At 41.4% G+C, this 19,540-nt stretch overlaps 1 protein-coding gene across 3 annotated transcripts in view; it reads left to right on the plus strand.

Annotated features, from left to right (window-relative positions):
- Window positions 1–19,540, plus strand: part of DCAF5 (DDB1 and CUL4 associated factor 5) — a 94,255-nt gene that overhangs the window by 41,255 nt on the left and 33,460 nt on the right. For all 3 annotated transcript variants that reach the window (XM_026519661.4, XM_026519659.4, XM_026519660.4), the window contains exon 6: window positions 7,909–8,122. In XM_026519661.4, the coding sequence (XP_026375446.1) occupies window positions 7,909–8,122 (214 nt within the window). The remainder of the gene's footprint in view (window positions 1–7,908; window positions 8,123–19,540) is intronic.

Consider the following 19,540-nt stretch of genomic DNA (forward strand, 5'->3'; position numbering starts at 1 on the left):
GTTCCTTTATAAATTAAAAATGAACTTACCAGTCTCAAAGGATACATACTGCATGATTCTATGTACATAACATTCACGAACTAATATATTTGAAGGGATGGAGAACAGATTAGTGGTTGCCAGGTGTTAGCAGTGGGGGTAGAGTGGGGATGAATATGGCTATACAAGGGTAGCCTGAGGAATCTTGTGATGATGGTACACATGAGTATCTTAATTGTAGTAGAGAGCGCTTTCGCCAAATAAATAAATAAAATCTTAAAAAAATAAAAATAAAAAAGATCTGTGTATGAGATGGTATTTTAAAATAACACTTTCTTTTGATTATGGAAAAATTCATGTTCATTGTAGAAAAACTTGGAAAAATAAAATGAAAGGCATAAAAAATAAAAATTACCTAAATCCTGTAGTCTAATTTATATATCTTCTTGTTGGTCTTCACACATCTATCAGTCTGAATGTTTATCATTATTTGTGAATATAATAGCATACGGCACAGATTCAAAACCTGTAGAATTCACCGCTTTCTGAAACCTGACAGATGAGTTTCCTTTTTTTCACTTGACTTCCCCAAATGTAATTATTAATTTTCTTTCTGTTCTGCAAATGTTAGACCCTCACTTTAAAGTACAAGATATAATTAAGATACCTTCCTATCTGCTAAACTCTTCCTTCTTGCTGGCCACTTATTGGCAGGTAGATGAGTTTAACTTCCTTGAAGGATGTGTGGTGGTGTCACAGAAACAGGGTAACCTGGGTGGTCATTGGTTGGGCCGGTTCTTTGCCTGTCCAGGAGGACTTCGACTCAGATGATCTCCAAGCCTCTTGCTATTTTAATTAATTAATTATTTAAAGATTTTATTTATTTGAGATAGAGAGGACATGAGCACGGGGGAGGGGCAGAGGGAGAGGGACAAGCAGACTCTCCACTGAGCAGGGAGCCCAATGCAGGGCTTGATCCTGGACTCTAGGATCACGATCTGAGCTGAAGGCAGACGCTTAATTGAAATAGCCTCTTGCTATTTCTCCAATTTTATGCTGCTTTGTGGCTTGCCTCTCAGATTGGGTTTCATGTGTAGATAAATGTCAAGACCCATGTGAACTTTGGTGGAGCACATTTTTCTTTTTAACGTTCGAAGTCAGAGTTTTTCAAACTGCTGCTCATGACCCATTAGATCATTCATTCAGCAGCTATTTATTGAATGACTGTTACATGTCTGGTACTGTTTAAGCACTTGGGGTATATGGGGAAGAGATATAAAAGCTAACAGTCTAGTGGGAAAACACAAATAAGAAACAAAATAAATACATAAAAATATATGGTATGTAAGATGGTGATTCATGTACTAGAGAAAAATAAAGGAGGCAAGGGAGACAGGGAGTATTGGGGTACTTGAATTTTTGTACTGGGCGTCAGGGCCTGATTGAGGAGGATATTGAATAAAGAGGTAAGCGAATGAATCATGGACATATCTGGAGGGGAACATTCTGGACTGCAGAATCTGTAAATGCAGACCCTGAAGCAGAAGCATGCTTGACTCGTTCTAGGATCAGTAAGGAGGCATCATGTGGTTGAAGTAAGTAAGGTAAGAAGAGTGCTAGGAGGTGGGCCAGAGATACCGGGATCAGGAGGTGGTTGTCTAGGGCTTTATTGGTGTTGTAAGGAATTTGGTTTTTACTCTGGTATAAGTGGGGAGCCACTGGAGGATCTTTAGCAAAGAAATGATGTGTTCTGACTCATGGTTCAGCATCGTTCTGGCTGTGTTATTCAAGATAAATGAAGCACGGGCCAAGAGTGGAAGCAAGGAGGCTAAGGTAGGAAGCTCTTTCAACAATTCTGTGGGCCATGAAATCAATTTAGATGGTCACAAGTATTTATTAAGTAAAAAAATATAGAATAGAAAATCAGTGCGCATAGCATTATAGTAGGTGGTAAGCATTGTTTAATGAATTTATGCTAAAAAATGTGGGTGTACTGGGATGCAGTATAAAATGTACTTTACAAAGGGTTGCTATAACACAAGTTTCAAAGCCATTATTCTAAGACACTTCTGTTACTGCCAGCTAGAGGGGACTTTGGTGTTTGGATACATTCTCAGTGAGTGGCTCCTGTGAGAAACAGGCTGGCTTCCTGTTTTGTGTCTCATCAGTCAGCAGTTTAGCCTTTTCTCCCTTTCCTTTGCATTCCTCTAGTCTCTTGTTTTCAACTGTTTGCATAGGAGTTCTTCCAAGAAGGTAACAAATTGTGATTTTTGTTTGCAGACCCTCTTTTGCTTAGGATTTTTTCTAGACTTTGCCTCTTTCCTCTTTAACATTCCTCCAGCTTTGTGGTCTTGCACCCTAACAGTCAGTGCACCCACCCCAGTTTCCTGCCGTCAGGAACTGCCTGTTTACCTGCATATATTCCCGCCCCCTCCTGCAGCACTGTTACCGTTGCTGTAGCAACTGCCATCTTGACCTCCGTCTTCCCCTTGCTTTTTCCTGCCTCTTGCCAACCACTGTTCATTAAACGTTCCCTCCCTAGTTTTATTCACCGTGAGGTCAGGGCTGATGCTAATGTAAAATCTGTCAGAAGGTAGGACCAGGAGTAGTTGTAAGGTGAAGATTAAATGGCTGCTTACGAAACCCCTCTCTATTTTCTGCAGCTTAGGATGAGGGGGGATTCTGAATAAGCCAGGCCATCTGATGAATTGAGATGACTAAATATTGAGTCCGTAGTTCTATGGGAAATTCATGAGTGTCCTAGAACAAAGCTTACGGTTATGTCAGTGCCTCTTAATTTATTTTGAGATCTTGTTTGGTTCTGTGTGGCTTTTAGGATCTCTGGGCCAAGTGCAAAAATTTGGTTGTAGATCACTTCAACTTTGGGTACGTCCCTGTTCTGGAAGAGGATGATTAGAAACACTGCAATGCCTGCCATCCACATTTGCTTCAGGGAGGGACTAGATATGCCATTGACCATTTAAAGATTTCTCTCTCTTTTTTTAAAAGATTTTAAGTAATCTCTGTACCCACCGTGGGGCTCAAACCCACAACCACGAGATCAAGAGTTGCATGCTCTGCTGCCTGAGCCAGCTAGGCACCCCTATCCAAAGATCTCTTTATCAGAAATTTATCAAGCCCTTCTGCCACCTTCAGGCAGACTTAAATTTCTGGATGTTCAAGAAGGGAAGGAAATCTTACCAGGGACACTGAACCTACATCTATATTTCAAGCCAGAGAGGTTTGGCAGCGAATCATGTTCTGAGGATAGTGGGTTCGTTTAGACACTTCACAATGTATCTTTCTCATACTAGTTGTCTGATAGTTCTGACTTCCTCTAGAGACGTTACAGTCTTGGAACTGAGGATTATGTTAGAAAGAGCAAAAGAGAAAGCCCAGGTTCTCCTGCCAACTCACATTAAAAAAATGGTTAAGGGATTATTGGGACCCTGAACACACTTAAATAGGATTGGTATGGGCTGTGATTCCCTGAACTTGTTCGCTTTCTACCTAATTCTAGTGTTCTCTGGGACTTGTCATATTCTATGGGTTGTGCAAGTACAGAATGTCCTTTATTCCTTACAGGTCATCCCATCCTAAAGCAGAAACTGGAGGGGAGGAAGAGATTCCCCCGCCATCTATATAGAACCTTGATTTTGTCACTGTGGTTGTATAATACCAGATCTGATGTCTGTGATTTGGAATAACAGTGCATTTCACAGGTGTTATTGAAGCTTTCACTTAGAAACTGTAAGGAAATTCATGCTGTTGGCATTGGTAAATCATGTTGGTACCATTGGATGAATTACTTAGTTATGGATTTATGGAAATCTAGATTCATGGAATCTAATCTTGGAAATGTTATCAATGCCCTGTCTTGTGTTGAACATGATATTCCTAGTTACTTTCCTTGGAAACAGCCTTAGCCTGTTTCTCTTCTATTCCAAGGCCTTAGCCTTGGCCAAGTACTTTAAAAAATGTTCTTTTTACTCTGCCAGAGCAATAAAGAAGTCCATTTGAATAGTGGGGGTGGGAGGGAGCAAAAAAGGAAAAATCCAGGAGACCACACTAGTGAGAAATATTTTCCTGTTGTTCTGTCGTTCTTTTGCTTTTCGTCCTGGATCTTTTACATGCTGACCCTTGGATTACCTCCTACCCCATTCTTTTTTTTTTTTTAAGATTTTATTTATTTATTTGACAGAGCGAGACAGCCAGCGAGAGAGGGAACACAAGCAGGGGGGAGTGGGAGAGGAAGAAGCAGGCTCCCAGCAGAGCAGGGAGCCTGATGCGGGGCTCGATCCCAGGACCCTGGGATCATGCCCTGAGCCGAAGGCAGACGCTTAACGACTGAGCCAACAAGGCGCCCCATCCTACCCCATTCTTGTTGCATTTTATGACAAATCATTGGTTGAAGATAGGTTGGAATAGATTTATTGCTTTTCTTTTTCTAAAGAGGGATATTTTGAGTTGAACTCATTTTAACTTGTTGCTTCTTCTTTCAAAATACTGCTTGTCTTGTCTGGGTGTGTAGTGGTGGCCATTTCTCTGAAGAGTGGGGATAGTGACATCTCCATTATCAAGATCAGAGTTCAGAAAGCAAGTCAAAATTGAGGCAGTCTTCTGCAGTTCTCCAAGAGGGGATGTATTGATGACAGGAAAAAGGCATTTCAGGCATTGTTGGTAGAGAGGAACTCTGAGTCCTTTCTGCTAATGGACGTGGGGCTATAAAAAGTGCCATATTACTGTATGGTGACTAACATAATATAATAAAAAAACATTAAAAAAATAAAATTAGTATATCCACAAAAAAAATAAATAAATTGATTAAATTATTATTTAAAAAAAAGTGCCATATTGTGTGGTTGGCTTTTTGTTGAACCTCTGGTAATCTGCCTTCTCTCCACCTCGTTTTCCCCCTGACCCCACTCTCCCTTCTTTTCCTGCTTCCTCTCCCCCCAAATTCCAAAATGGAACCATGTTTCTCAAAGTGGTTTGAAAGTCACTTGCATCAGAATTAATTGGGGTTGTTAAATTCAGATTCCTGGGCCCACTTCCCAGATTGAATTAGAATATCTGGGGGTGGATCCAGAGAATCCACATTTTTAAAGAGTCCAGATGATTTCTCAGGCACATTACACTTGGAACCTTGAACTACAGCATCTTTGACATAATCTTTATATCTTGACTGTGAGGGCAAACTGCTTCTAAGTTTTTTCTTCCTAATGAACTAGATCATCCTTACCATTCTCATCTGGAAGAGCCAGCTGTAGAACCCCTGCTGAGAAATCAGGGTTAGCATAGTTCACTCTCTGGATTTCAGGTATCATTCTGCCCTCTGGAAGGAATTGAATTTTGTGCCCAAACATGAAGTATTCCGTTTTAGCAGCTGCTGCTCTTTAGATAGCACCCCTGAACATTGTAGGAGCGAGTTCTCCATACCTACCCTCTGCGTGAGAGAAAAGAGTTCCCTGCCCAGCAGCCCAGGCAAGAGAAGTTCGTGACTCTCCTAGAGCCCACAGACAGACCTCTGTGGAGTGGCTAGAATGCTGACAAAGGTCAGGGGCCTCCGGTGGGGGTGGGATGGGCCTAATGCCTGTCCTGGGCAGACTTCTACAGGTCTGACTAGAATCAGCACAGGAAATTCCTGTTAACCCATGGAAAGGGCGTTTGCCAGAGGCGCCAGCTTTCCTGTCAGGGATGCCTGAGCTGATGCAAACCCCTGCTGCTGTTGCTGGTGGGGCTGGCCAAGTTTCTTTTTGTTGAGTCTTGTTTCCACCCCCAACTCCTCTTCAGTCCTACAGATGGTGGTTTATTTGTACACTCCATGCAGATGTTGGATTGAAAGCCGCTCATTGTTTTTGAACTCAGTGTTTAGATAACACCACATGCCTGTGGCAGCTAGGGCACCCTGTAAAGGAAATGCCTGTACTCTAACAGCCCCGTCTTTCATGCTCCGTATGTGAGTGAGCGTGGCCTCTGTTTAGGACCATTATACAAACATTTCTCTGCAGAGATATTATGACTTGGGTTCTGCAGGGCTACTAGCCTTCTCCTTGATGTTTGGAGTACTAGGGTCTGTTTCCTAGTCTTTTCTCTTTTCGTTCATTTCAATCCTAAAAGGATGAAAGCCTCTTTTGCCCCAAGGCTGTGTCCTCTCGGAGCTGCAGTATTAGAGCATTCCTCCCTCTAGTGAGAAGACTGCTCTGGAAAACACAGCACTGACACGGGCTTGTGTGGGTATGGAGGGTTTTGATGACTAGGCTAGGTTGGCAGCTGCCTTTGCACATGGTTCCAGGGGCTCCTTTTCCCATGGGATTTCTCCTTTCTGGTCCCCTTAATCTTACCCATCACTGTCATGCCAAAAAAAGAAAATGTGTTGTTTTCATTCAATATTAAATCTCTTCTGGAGTATATAGCTCTTTAAGTTTTCACTTGGTAAAATGCTATTAAAACTTCTTCCTTAAAAATGTTCAGATAAATCTGCCAGGCTCTAATTTAGGTCTCTCAAGGCCCATTCCAGCTCTCTGATTCCCTAGAATTTATAAACGTTTTTTTCCTAAAACTACTAGGACTATTTTCTTTCCAGGACAACAATGTGTGAGGCAAAATGAGTTTGTAGTTTTGAAGTGAAATGAATTTCTGTACCATCCCCAATGTATATATACTTAACCTCACTTTCCTACCAGTAATTCAGTGCCCCAAGAATTGAACCCAGAATACAAAAGAAGTTGGTTATGATATGGTCAGTGAGTAGTTCATTCCTTCATAATAAAATAGAGTCTAGCTAATCAAGGATACCAGTTACTGAAAGATATACACGCAGATACACACCCTTTTTTACTTAGTACTATATAATTGGTAATGTTCATGGCCATCCTGGTGCACTGTAAAATTGAAAGTATCTTCTGAGTCATCAAAAGAAATTATTTGGAACCATACTGTGAGTTTCTTTTTAATGTTAGGAATATTATGGGACTGCAGAAGAATAGTAGATGCACCAGAGCATATCACTTTCCCTAGTGAAGCTACATAAATATATTAACTGAAGTACGTATCAGCTTGTTGGGAATTGTACAGGAAAACAAGTCATCTTGCTTTTCTAATTGTTACACTACTTGCCGTGCATTTAAATTGGATTTTTTTGTTTAATATTTACTTTCTAGTTATGCCATATAGACTATAAAGTTTCTGTGAACAGATTAAAAATTCTGTAATAAAATGATTTTTTAAAAGATTTTATTTATTCATTTGAGAGAGAGAGTGTACGAGAGCACGTGGCGGGAGGGGCAGAGGAACAAGCAGACTCCCCTCTGAGCAGGGAGCCTGACAAGGGGCTTGATCCCAGGACCCCAGGATCATGACCTGAGCTGAAGTCAGATGCTTAACAGGCTGAGCCCTCTGGGCGCCCCAGTAATAAAATGATTATTGTTAAAAAAAAAAAAATCCATAATAAAACAGTAAAGTATCTGTTTTTCTTGCTGATGTGCTTTGTATCTCTAATACAAGGATAAATATGTCCCTTAAATCTCATCCATGATTAGCCAGTTAGAGTGAACACGACTTACCTCGCAGGGACTTGGTGAGTATCCACTTGATTATGTAGTTAGCTTAGGCAAATGAAATAACTCATCATTTTCATATGTCTCTTCTTTCGTGATGCTTTTGTTCTTTATTTCCCGTAAATTTACTGGTAATTCACCTTTTGGAGATTGAAAAGAGAACTGATAGGTTAAATAACTTGCTCTAATGAAATCAAGGAGCCACTCTTACCCCATTGTTACCTTCTAGCCTACTGAATAGAAATACCTTTCAGATGTACAAGCCTGACAGGAGATTCTGGACACATTTTGGGAAGAAGTAAATGTGGTCATTTTGCAGACTCTTGTCCAGCCTGCCTCATGCCCAATCCCTCTGCTTCCTGCCTTCCAGTTCTCTCCTGCGCTATGGTGGCAACCTATCCCTCCAGAGTGCCATGAGCGTGCGATTCAACAGCAACGGCACCCAGCTCCTGGCTCTGAGGCGTCGCCTGCCCCCTGTACTCTATGACATCCACTCCCGCCTGCCTGTGTTCCAGTTTGACAATCAGGGTTACTTCAACTCTTGCACCATGAAAAGTTGCTGCTTTGCAGGGGATCGTGACCAGGTAGGTGCCCTCTGTCTCCTGCATCCCACATTCATGCTTTCCTCTCTGGTTGCTCCTTCTGTGCTGGTCTCTATTTTCTTTAGCATCATGTCAGGTAGAAACAATTGAGGCACAGGTGTCTGTGGACATTCTAACATAATAGTGAGTTTCTTCATCAGAGCTGCCATTAAGTAATATGAGGCACACACCATGAACCAAGGCTGGCCACAGTATAGTTCTGAGCAACCTAGCTTTGCCAGGTTTGTGAACAGACTTTAAGGTTCTAAGAATGTGTCATTTCAAAAGAAAGGAGGGAGTCCATGGAAAATCAGCCTGCCAAAAAAAGAGAGATTTTGTGTGTGTGTGTGTATCAGTAAAACACAATGATGAATGAAACACCCTAAGTACCATCCAAGAGACACATATCCTGAATGGCCCCTTGGGATGGCATCTTTTTTTTGGATGAGATGGGCTGAGCAGCTTTGTTTGAGAGGAAGCCAGATGCTGACTCTTTTACTTTTTATTGCCAGCATCACATCTGGGAAGGAGAACCCAAGCTGTGTTTCCAGCCTTTTCACAGTCTCACTGGGAATTGAGATACTGATGTGGACTTAGAGCTGCAGTTTAAAAACATGCTTGGCATTCTTGCACCTGTCTTGGCCATAGACGTTCTGAAGTGGGTGTCAGTGAGTGGACCAGTTAGACTGATCTCAGTAATCAAGCTGAGTAAAGACAAATATAAAGAAGCATTGGTCAAATAAACAAATAGATTTTTTTTTTCCTTCTCAAACAGAACAAATCTTGTGCTATTTCACATCTAGATTGGAAGGAGAGAGACCTTAGTCTCTTGCTAGTGCTTCATGTTCTCTTTGGGCTCATCATCATCTTTAACATATAACTCTCACATGCTGTACTCACCTCTTTAGAGTTATTTGTGGGCAAGGAACATAAAAGAAACAGTTCTTGGGGAACGTGTGAAGACCCTGCTCTTTGAAGGCAGAACCTAGGGGTTTTCTTCCTAGACTGCAATTGCTACATGCTCCCCAACGTCAGAGCTTAAAGACTAGTATATGAAGTAGGAGCCCGATAAATGCTTGTTGAATTGAGTTAAATGTTAAAGAAACTGAAAATATCTTTTAAGTTATCTAGACTAGGGATGTTCCTTTTGTAAACAGAGAATATACATCTGAATTGAGAATTTATGTTGAAGGCAGAGTCCTAGGGCCTACTTCGCTGTGATCCACACGGGAAACACTAGGTGGCCTCAGTTTTATAATCAATGTCTCCTTGAAGAGGCCATAATGCCTGAATGACTTCGTGTTTACAGGCTGTTTGTTTCTTGGGTGGGAAGAAGCAGTTTCTAGACGTGATCAGGCTCACAACAGAACAGATCGTTGTACTCTTCAGATTGGTTGACTTAGCTTCACTTAGATGTGGGAATGACAACCAAACCTCTCCCTCCCTTTCTCCCTTCCTTCCTTTCTTCTTGCCTTTCTTCCTTGCCTTCCTTGCTTCCTTGATTTTCCATCATCTGTCACTTTCTTGTGCATGTGATTCTTATTTCAATGACCAATAAAAAGCAAGCACTAAATGTAATGGTTTATTAGGCTTTATTACTGGAAACACAGGGGCTGAGAGAAAGGTGAAAGATGTAAAGGAAAATAGATGTTACTTTTCTTTCAGTTCCTGTCTGCATGGAGCCCTTAAAAGACCCTGAATATAGGCCGCTAGCCAATATGTAGAACACCCAGCCCATGGTTTCTCTACCTGTTTGGCTGAATAATTCTTTGTTTTGCAGGGTTCTCTTATGCATTACAGGATAGTTAGTAGCATCCCTGGCTGGTCCCTGCTGGATGCCAGTGATGTCTCCCTAGTCTTCCCCCAGACAACCAAAAATGTCTCTAGACAGGGGGAAATTGCCCCTGATTGAGAACCTCTGACCTGGATTATAATACCCATTTTGCCCAGATACACTGGGGCAGGTATTGCCACAGACAGACCCAGAGTAGGTATTTTGTGATTGTCCTGGTTATGTACATTGAAAAGATGGAGTTGTTTTTGTCTTTAAGGTTATATGTAATGATGAAAACATTGAATGGCTTTTGATTTTTTTTCTATTTGGATTTGACAAATTTATTATTTGTGTGTGTTTTTTTAAATATTTAAGTAATCTCTATACCCAACATGGGTCTTGAACTCATGACCCTGAGATCAAGAGTCATATGCTCTTGAAACTGAATCAGCCAGGTGCCCCTTATGTGTGATTTTTTTATCCTATGGGAAAAGTCTATGGGTACTGTATCCTCTCTGACAAACTAGATTGCTTTTTGGTTGGGATATGTGGTTTTCTATGAAGGAGGATGCAGAGTCATTGAATCTAACTTTGGATCCATTTCAGAGGTAAAGTCTTTCAAGTTTGTTCGTAGTCCTTGTAGAGATTATCAGAAGTGTATAACCTAGGGAATAGGAAGTACAGAGATTTTATGTTAGGCTATTTTGTTCACTCCTTCGGGACTAAGAAATGAAATGTGGCTAATTATCATTGCCTTGTCTCCACACAGTAAGAGCACAATATTTGTTGAAGTGAATCTTGAATACTTTGGTCAATGTGTGGTTTTTAGCTTTTGAGGCCTAAAGCTTCTCTATAAATCAGAATTGAGAAGTACCATTTTTTCCCGCTCAACTTCCAGGGGCTTTATGAGGATGAATTAAGTAATAGATTTTCAGTGAGACTAATCTACTGAGCTTATACTTTCTAAGTGCTGTCCAGGAGGCCAAACTTACTGTCTCATTGCTAGAACATGTATCTCAGAGGTGATTTATAGGCTCTGACTTTCCACACTCAGAGCTAAAGCAGCAGCTGCCGCGGTTACAGTATGATCTGCAGCACTGACATGTATATTCTTTGACTAGTCCAGACAGGATCTTTTTTGCTGCTTTCAAATTCCAAAGCCTACTCTTTCCTTATATTGGTCTTTATATTTGCTCTTGTTCTTGTATGCTTCGAGAACGCCCATAGCTGGAGGCCCTGTGCTCTGGAACTCTTCATTTAGTCATAGGCTGGGTAACCATCCCAGAGAGGCATCTGAGAGTTTCCATAATAGGAATGAACATGGTCAAGAAAGACACTAAGTGATCTATCTGAGACAGTCTTCTGGCTTTTAATTATAGTGAGATTAGTCTTTCCACACAAATGGACCCCAGTACTGTGCCAGAGAGCCTGTACTTCCTTTTAGACTATCCTAGGTTCACTAGGTACTTCTTCAGTCTCAAAATGAAATTAACATTTCAAGAAATTGGACTGAGGGAATAGAGTGTGAAATAGGCTGAGCCTACTTTGTGTTTCCCCTATGCTCAGCCCCACCGTTGTAGATGAATTCTAATTATAGAGCTATTACAGATGATTTTATATAACCTTCCTTTTCTAGATGAGAAAACTGAGGCTCAGAGCTGTTGGGGACGTAAGTCAAGACGTATACTTGTTTGCAGGGGCGCCTGTGTGGCTCAGTCGTTAAGCATCAGCCTTAGGCTCAGGGCATGATCCCAAGGTCCTGGGCTCGAGCCACGCATCGGGGGTGGAGCCTGGGAGGAGCCTGCTTCTTCCTCTCCCACTGCCCCTGCTTGTGTTCCCTCTCCTGCTGGCTGTCTCTCTCTCTGTCAAATAAATGAATGAAATCTTTAAAAAAAAAAACAAAAAAAAACACATATACATGTTTGCAGCTGAGCCAGGACTAGAACACAAGTTTTTGAGATCTCAGTAGAGCCCTTTTCTTTTTCTTTTTAAGATTTTATTTTTAAGTAATCTCTGTACCCAATGGGGCCGGGTGGGAGGCTCAAACTCACAACCACGAGATCCAGAGTCATGTTACGGCCCTTTTCACTCTACAACTTGATGCCAGCAGAAGCAAGGCTAGCAGCAAAAATGAGTGAATTGAGTTAGAAGTCATCAGTGGGGGTGGTGGCGACTGGGGCCCATGATAGAGATCCCACGCCATCTAAACATGAATGAATCCCATCTAAATTAAGCTTTGACTCAGCTTCAGCTCATCATTGCCATGAGGGTCTCTGGGTTTTTTCAAGGGAAGCCAAAAATCAAGATTTTAGTGTAAAATCTCCTGATTTTTTTAAATACCACAGCAGATTAATACCTTATTGTATGGGTAAAATAAATCTGTACATCATACCTATTCTGCATTAGAAGCCACCAGTTTGAAACCTCCGTGCTTCAGCAGGATATTTTTCTCTTGTGTTTAGTTTCTTGGTCTGTCGCTAATTCATAGGTGAGTGGAGACAGGCTTCTTTTTCCTGTCTCCTGCTGGACCCTTACTTCATGCCTCCCTTTCCACCCATCTTTACAGTAAAAAGCAGATATTTACTGAGCATCTGCTGTGTGCCAGATGCTGTGGTAGACACATGACCACCACTCCCCGCTCAGTGGGGACTCAGCTTCTCCCTCTCCCTCTGCCCCTCCCCCCTGCTCATGCTCACGCTCTCTCTCTCTCAAATAAATAAAACCTTTAAAAAAGAAAAAAGATACATGACTGCCAGATAATAACCTCTTTGAAATTTTCTCTTTTTTTCCTTGTATTTTTTTTTTAGTTTAAAGTAATCTCTACACCCAATGCGGGGTTCGAACTCCTGACCCTGAGATCAGGAGTTGCACATTCTTCTGACTGAGCCAGCCAGGGGCCCCAAGATTTTCATTGAAAGCCCTCTATACAATCTCTCTTCCCTACTTTTGGCCAAAAATATGTAGTTTGTTTATTTCTAGTACAATCTTTTAATTATTCAAGTTTAGTAACTTCTGCCATCAGATAAGGTGGCATAAGTGACATCAGATTGGCTGAACATCAACAGAAACAATTAGCCCAAATACGGCCTTGAACTTTTTTTTTTTTTTTAAACCAGCCCACCTTCTAGTCTTAAAGTATGGTGAGGAATCTTGCAGCCGGGGCGCCTGGGTGGCTCAGTCATTTAAGCATCTGACTTCGGCTCAGGTCATGATCTTGGGGTCCTGGGTTTGAGCCCCATGTCAGGCTCCCTGCTCAGCAGGGAGTCTACTTCTCCCTCTCCCTCTGCCTGTCTCCCCCTCTTGTGCTCTCTCTCTCTCTGAAATAAATAAAATCTTAAAAAAAAAAAAAAGTCTTACAGTAAAATAGCACTCCTTCCTCTGGAGGCTGCCTGAATCCAAGGGCACTCCTTGCTATCACCATCGCACTTGGATTTTTTGTTTTTCCTTTTCTCCCTGAAGCCTGACTGGGTACATTCTGTCTCCCAAGCTTCACACTCCCCTCCACATACTCAGTGAGCCAGTCTCTTAACAGGGTTAAAAAAGAAGGCCAATTTTCCACCTGCTAGCTCTTCTGGCACACACTTGTAAGGCAGCACTCGGCTTTTGTTCTCTTTCTTTCGCAATTCCTTAAATGGTTCTTGCCCTACATTGTGAAAGTCCAGCAGAGCTCAGGCTTCTGGGAAGTAAGTCTTTCAGGCTAACAGGTATAGGTAGCCTGGAAATGGACAATGTGGTAATTTTTTTTCTTTTTTTAGATTTTATTTATTTATTTGTCAGAGAGAGAGTGAGAGAGTGAGCGCACAAGCAGGGGGAGCGGTGGGCAGAGGGAGAAGCAGGCTCCCCACTGAGCAGGGAGCCCGACACAAGGCTCGATCCCTGGACCCTGGGATCCTGACCTGAGCCGAAGGCAGATGCTTAACCCACTGAGCCACCCAGGCCGCCTTGGTGTGGTAATTTTTAAATCTTTTTTTGCTTTGGTCTTACCTAAAGCCTGGCCTTATAGTTCCTACCCCTTGCTGAAAATGGGATGGGAAAGGAAAGGGAAAGTATGATAAATATTTTCTCGAAAGGGCTGAGCATTGGAGTGTCTGAACACTTGGATCACTTACACAGGCCTTTTTTTTTAAACTTGATAGATGTCAGGGTCCCCAAAATGGTGAGAATGAAATCATCCTAACTCATCCCCTGGAGAGAAGAGCTGACTTATTCCCTGTGAGTCCAACAAAATGGCCTTGAATACGTGGCCTGGCCTCAGACATTACATCATCACTCAGCCTTTCTGTGTTGACATTATATGAGTATAGCGGAGGTGCAGGCATCGACCAGTAAGTGTGCTCCGGGCCAGTGAAGCATGTAAAGTTATAACTTTGCTGTTTTTATAACTCCATGTACCTCTGATGAAGCTCATGGCGGGTGTGGCATTCCATATGTTCTCCTTTATCTGAAATAAAGGCATACTCTTGGGGTCCATCCTTTGACCTGCTTTGTGCAACTTGAGGCTAATATTTTCTTCTCCTCATCTTTCTTTTCTGTCTTGTATATTTTTAGCCCTTTAGCTTCTGAAGCACTTTCATTTCATGTTGAATCCTCCCAGTGACAGATTTCACCCCAATGCAAAGCTGAGGACTATAGTGTTTGAAACAGCAGATGTCATCGGTCATAGAAGGAGGACTAGACTCAGTCTCTTGCTTGTGATTGTGCTCTCCTCTCTTCCTCATAGACATGCTGCCACCTGGGTTCTACAGAGCAAGTGTTGGTAGCATCTTCCATGGGCTAATGAGGAAGAGGAATTCCTTCTTGTATATATTATTTAGGTGAATTATTTAGAGGTTTTTATTTTATAGAGAGGAGGTAGCATGAAAATAGCTTATTAAATCAGCCATGTATAACTCTTTTGGAATCTTGAACCTTTTTGAAGATCTAAAAGCTATGAACACTTATTTCAGGAAAATGGACATACACACATCATTTTGCATGTAAAATTAAAGAGTTTATGGAATTGCTGAAACCTAGAGGTTTGAGGTGTTAGAAATCCCGAAATAAGTTTTTACCCATGGATTAGCTCTTTTAGTTCATTTACTGATGCATTTTTAGAGCTTTAAAGCTTGAAAGGTTCTGGACTATAGCAGGCCTGCTAGATATGGTCTGGTTTATAAGTATTTAGCTGAGAAGGAATGCAGGTGAGCTGATTTCTTCGTAGGAACAAAAGGAATTGATATGATCTAGTGACACATCATGACAGTTCTCCTTTAATGTACAGTTCCTGGCTTGGAGGCTGGACTCTACTAGGAGATTGCTGGTAGATATTCATGAAGGGAACAGAGTATAACCTTTCCTGCTCTACTTGCCCTATCTTCCTTAGAAATTTTACTTTCAGTACCTTTGCCTCTCTTTCAGGTGTCTTCAGACTTTGGAGAAAAAGGAAAGTAAAATTTCTTACTCTGAGTGGTAGGAGACCCCTGCTTGAATGAAGAGTGTAAATACTCACATGCAGACTGAAATGAATGATGCCATCTCTCCACTGCCCAGGCCCCCATGCAGCAACCGAGGCCCACAGAGTAGAGATCAGTGCTGAAGGCCATTGGGTTGATTGCCCGTCATCTTGCCCAGTTTTCCAAAAGAGTTTTGCCAAATAAAAATTCATCTTTAAGTAATGCAGGCTACTTTGTTACAAGCAGCTGTTGGAGATTTAGAGCATTTTTACATTTCTTCCCTACTGATTATTTGACTATTATTGGCTGTCTTTATGGAACACTTCTTTATTAATAGAATTTTTCCTACTTGGCTATTTTAATAAACCAAGGAATTCCAGAGGCCTAATGGAGCCGAAATGGCAAGTGGTCCAAAGAAGCAAGAGTCATGTAACTTTACATGAGCAAAAAATAGTGATAGTCTTATGGGTATGCATATTTGTATTCTTTGGTTGGGAGGCAAGGGAATTCCATTTCTCCTACCACAAATTAGATAAAATAAACCTATGGCTTTGGCCATTTCCAAAGCAAAATTGCTCTGATTGATTTGGATGGCATTTGTGGCAGGTACTGGGTGTAAATGATAACAAATATTATATACCAATTGCAAACCTTTTTCTGGAAATCATCTTCGAAAGAGTACATCATGAAATTGTTCAATCACATTTTTTTCCCTTTCTGACAAAAGGTCAGGGAGAAGTAAGATTTAAATAGCAGTCTCTCTGCTGTTACTGATCTAGGCTAGAAGAGCCATCTGGTTTTTCTGTCCTAGTCAATACAGTTAATTAGACGGGCATGCCATTTACTAGAGACTAATTAATCAATTACTCTCGAAGGAGCCTTGAAGAAAACTGTGTAAGGTGATCAGTACTCAGTGAATAGTAACTGATTGATATGTTCCCTTCGTTATCAGCAGATGTATAGAAATATCACATGCTGTGCAAACACACAGGCACACACACATACATACACATACACTTAGAAATGGAGCAGAAAGAGATTTTTCTATTAGCAAAAGGCCTGTTAAGACATTAATGGGTTATTCTTGGAGCATATCGGGTGATGGCCTATCCCTCCTGCTGTGTAGAACATTTTCCTCTTTTTAATGTGGATTTTGGGTGGGAAGAAGGGGGCAGTGTTTGTTTATATCTATGTTTCTAAGCCCTGTGAGGCCTTAGAATATTGTTGGTAGGGTTATCTGTAACATGTTTAAATAAAGGTGTTAGGGAAAGAGAAATAATTGCTTTGCTAGAAGATGGCTAATAAATTTGGGTTTGGTTTTTTTTGTTTTGTGTTTTGTTTTTTGTTTTTCTATTTTCTTCTAAGAAGCTTCTGTTTAGTAGTCAGTTTTGCCGTGGCAGGCCAGACCATGCTTAGGTCCCTCTTTGAACCTTCAAGTTACTAAAAATTTCTTGTGACTTGGGTGACTCTATAAAGGTGGTGTCTGTATTTAGAGGTATGGACTTCTCTGGGTATTCAGCTAACAAAATGCCTTTGCAGATAGAAAAAGGTCTTGCTCAGAGCTTGTGTAATTGGAGAATGTAAGAGGTGAAAGGGGCAGGAGTTCCTGGAGGGGACGCTGGGCATTGCAGCAGCCTACCAGAGAGTAGGAAGTGTTAGGTGAATGGCTATTTTCTATAAAGGTTAATGGATTGACAAGAATACGTGGGCAAATGAGACAGTGACAGAGTGCTAATGCAGTCATCTTTTTTTCGTTTGATGATGGTGGTTCCTTAAAAATCTATTGAGAAGAACAGCTGTTGTGTCCCTCTGCTTGACCAAGTTAATACTCCATACTGACAGTGGATTAGATAAAAGGATTAGGTAAAATGCACTGGCCTCAGGTTACCTCTACTCAGAATGACTAGGCTGCATCGAGATGAGTAGTAAACAGGCTGTCGTCTTGGGACTATAGGATGAATGAACAGCGAGATGGGTCAGAGTGTAGCAAGACTTTAACTTTCATTGCCAGCTGGGAAGGATTGTGGGTGATACGGATCCACACAGCTTAATGCTCATTTTTGCATTGGTGTCACCCATCTTATAAAGCCAAATTAAAATTAAGTACATCTCCCACTCTCTGATTTGAACTAGCCTGTGGGTCTCCCACCTCCCCGCGGGCCCCCCTCCCCGTAATCTAGAGCATTTTGGGAAATGGGACTTTAATTGCCTAGATAATAGATTATCTAAAATGTTTTTCTCCTTCTTTGGAGCCCTGACCTATTCATCTCAGTTAGGATATAAGATAAAAGATTCGTATGAGCGAGTTTTTAATTTTTCATTTACCCCCCACATTGTTTAGAATAAAGTCAAAGAAAAGACCTAAGAGAAGGTAATTCTTTATATTCGTGTCACACTTGGTGATAAACTTAATATCACCTTGTTTAGTTTTTGCTTTTCTAAAACTGAACAACAATCTACGTTTTTTCATGGTCGTGTTTTAAATGTGAATTTTTTTTTAAAGATTTTATTTATTTATTTGACAGAGATAGAGACAGCCAGTGAGAGAGGGAACACAAGCAGGGGGAGTGGGAGAGGGAGAAGCAGGCTCATAGCAGAGGAGCCTGACGTGGGGCTCCATCCCACAGCGCCGGGATCACGCCCTGAGCCGAAGGCAGGCGCTTAACCGCTGTGCCACCCAGGCGCCCCTTAAATGTGAATTTTGCTTGTAAAGTCCTCCATCATGAGAGGAAGTAAAAATGTTAAATGTCAGAATTTGGGGCAACCATTTTTTCTGTTGTTTCTGTTGCTTACCTGTTTTTAAAGGGTTATCTGCTGCTGAACCATTCTGTTATGTAGGCCAGAAGCCTTTACTCCAGGTCAGCTTCAGATTCAACACCAGATTCCCTGGGTAAAAATATGCAGAGACTATTTGAAATTAGATATCAAAGTAAAAAGGAAAAGAAAGAGAAACCTGTACTTTCAGTTCCACCACTTGAGGTGAAGTTCAGTTTTCTGGTTAATTCAAATAATTACTGTGTTTCTAAATTTGGATATAATTATGCAGTTTGGGTTTCTATTGGTAGTGATGGTGTTGGCACTATTTGGTCTTTGTTCTCTTGCTCTTTTTTCCTTGCATCCCACAGGAAATATTTAAATATCTGTGAGGCGGCCAGTCAAGACTAGCAGTGCCCCAGTTGTCCTCTTGAGCACCCTCTTTTAGCAGGGCCTCAGTCGGAGGCTCCAACCTGACTTTAGGAGGACATGGGCCCTTCCAATACACCCTTAGAAGAGGGGAACATTTCCAGCTGCTCTGATAATGTTAAACATATCTCTGCAGTCAGCCTGCTTGAAATAATCTTTGTTTTTGCAAAGCTTAAAAAAAAAAAAGAAAAGAAAGAAAGAAAGAGAAAGACAAAAGAGCTCTTTTGGCTATCTTACATTTTAAATTAGCCCAGAACTCTGCCCCCTCTCCTGGAGGACTCTTCTCCCAGATATTCAAACAACTTGTTCCCTCATTTGAGCTCTGCTCAAAATGCCGTGTTATCAGAGAGGCCTTATGTGATCAGTCTATGTAAGACAGAAATAGCCAACCCCCAGCACCCTATATATGTCCTAATCTCCTATTTAATTTTTCTTTATAACACTTGGCACCATCAGACACACATATATATTCTTTTTTTCCTTTATCCAGTGTCCTCTCACATTACATGTGCATGTAATTTTTTCTCACCCCACCCAGTAAAATATAAGAAGCTTCATGAGGGCAGGGACAGCATCTTTCTTTGATCAATTCCGTATTTCTTTCCTTGGAACAGTGCCCAATACATAGTAGACATTGGATAAATATTTGTTTAATGAATAAAGGATGAACTCATTTTTATTTCAGTCTCCCACAGTCAGCAGTATCCCAGGCAGCCAACTTTTAATGCTGGAAGGGGCCCAGCAGACAACCATGAAATGCCATAAATGAATTCCAGGGCAGTTTTGTGATTCCAGTGTGTGTGAACACTTAAACGGTCTGACTAGACGGCAGTGGGTCAAGACCCCCGCCTTGGAAATCATCCCCAGCCGTTCCCTTGTGATGGTTCCAAGAGGAAGAGAGGGTCAGGAACTGCCGTCATCCCTGAGGGGAAGCCTGTACATGGTGTGCATTTTCTACATATTTTAGGAGCTGTCATATTAAATCCCAGAGGCCTTTACTCTGTGGGAGTTTTCTTCCTTCTAAGGCAGTCT

Source organism: Ursus arctos, unplaced genomic scaffold (genome assembly GCF_023065955.2).
Source record: "Ursus arctos isolate Adak ecotype North America unplaced genomic scaffold, UrsArc2.0 scaffold_25, whole genome shotgun sequence".
Classification (NCBI taxonomy): Eukaryota; Metazoa; Chordata; class Mammalia; order Carnivora; family Ursidae; genus Ursus; species Ursus arctos.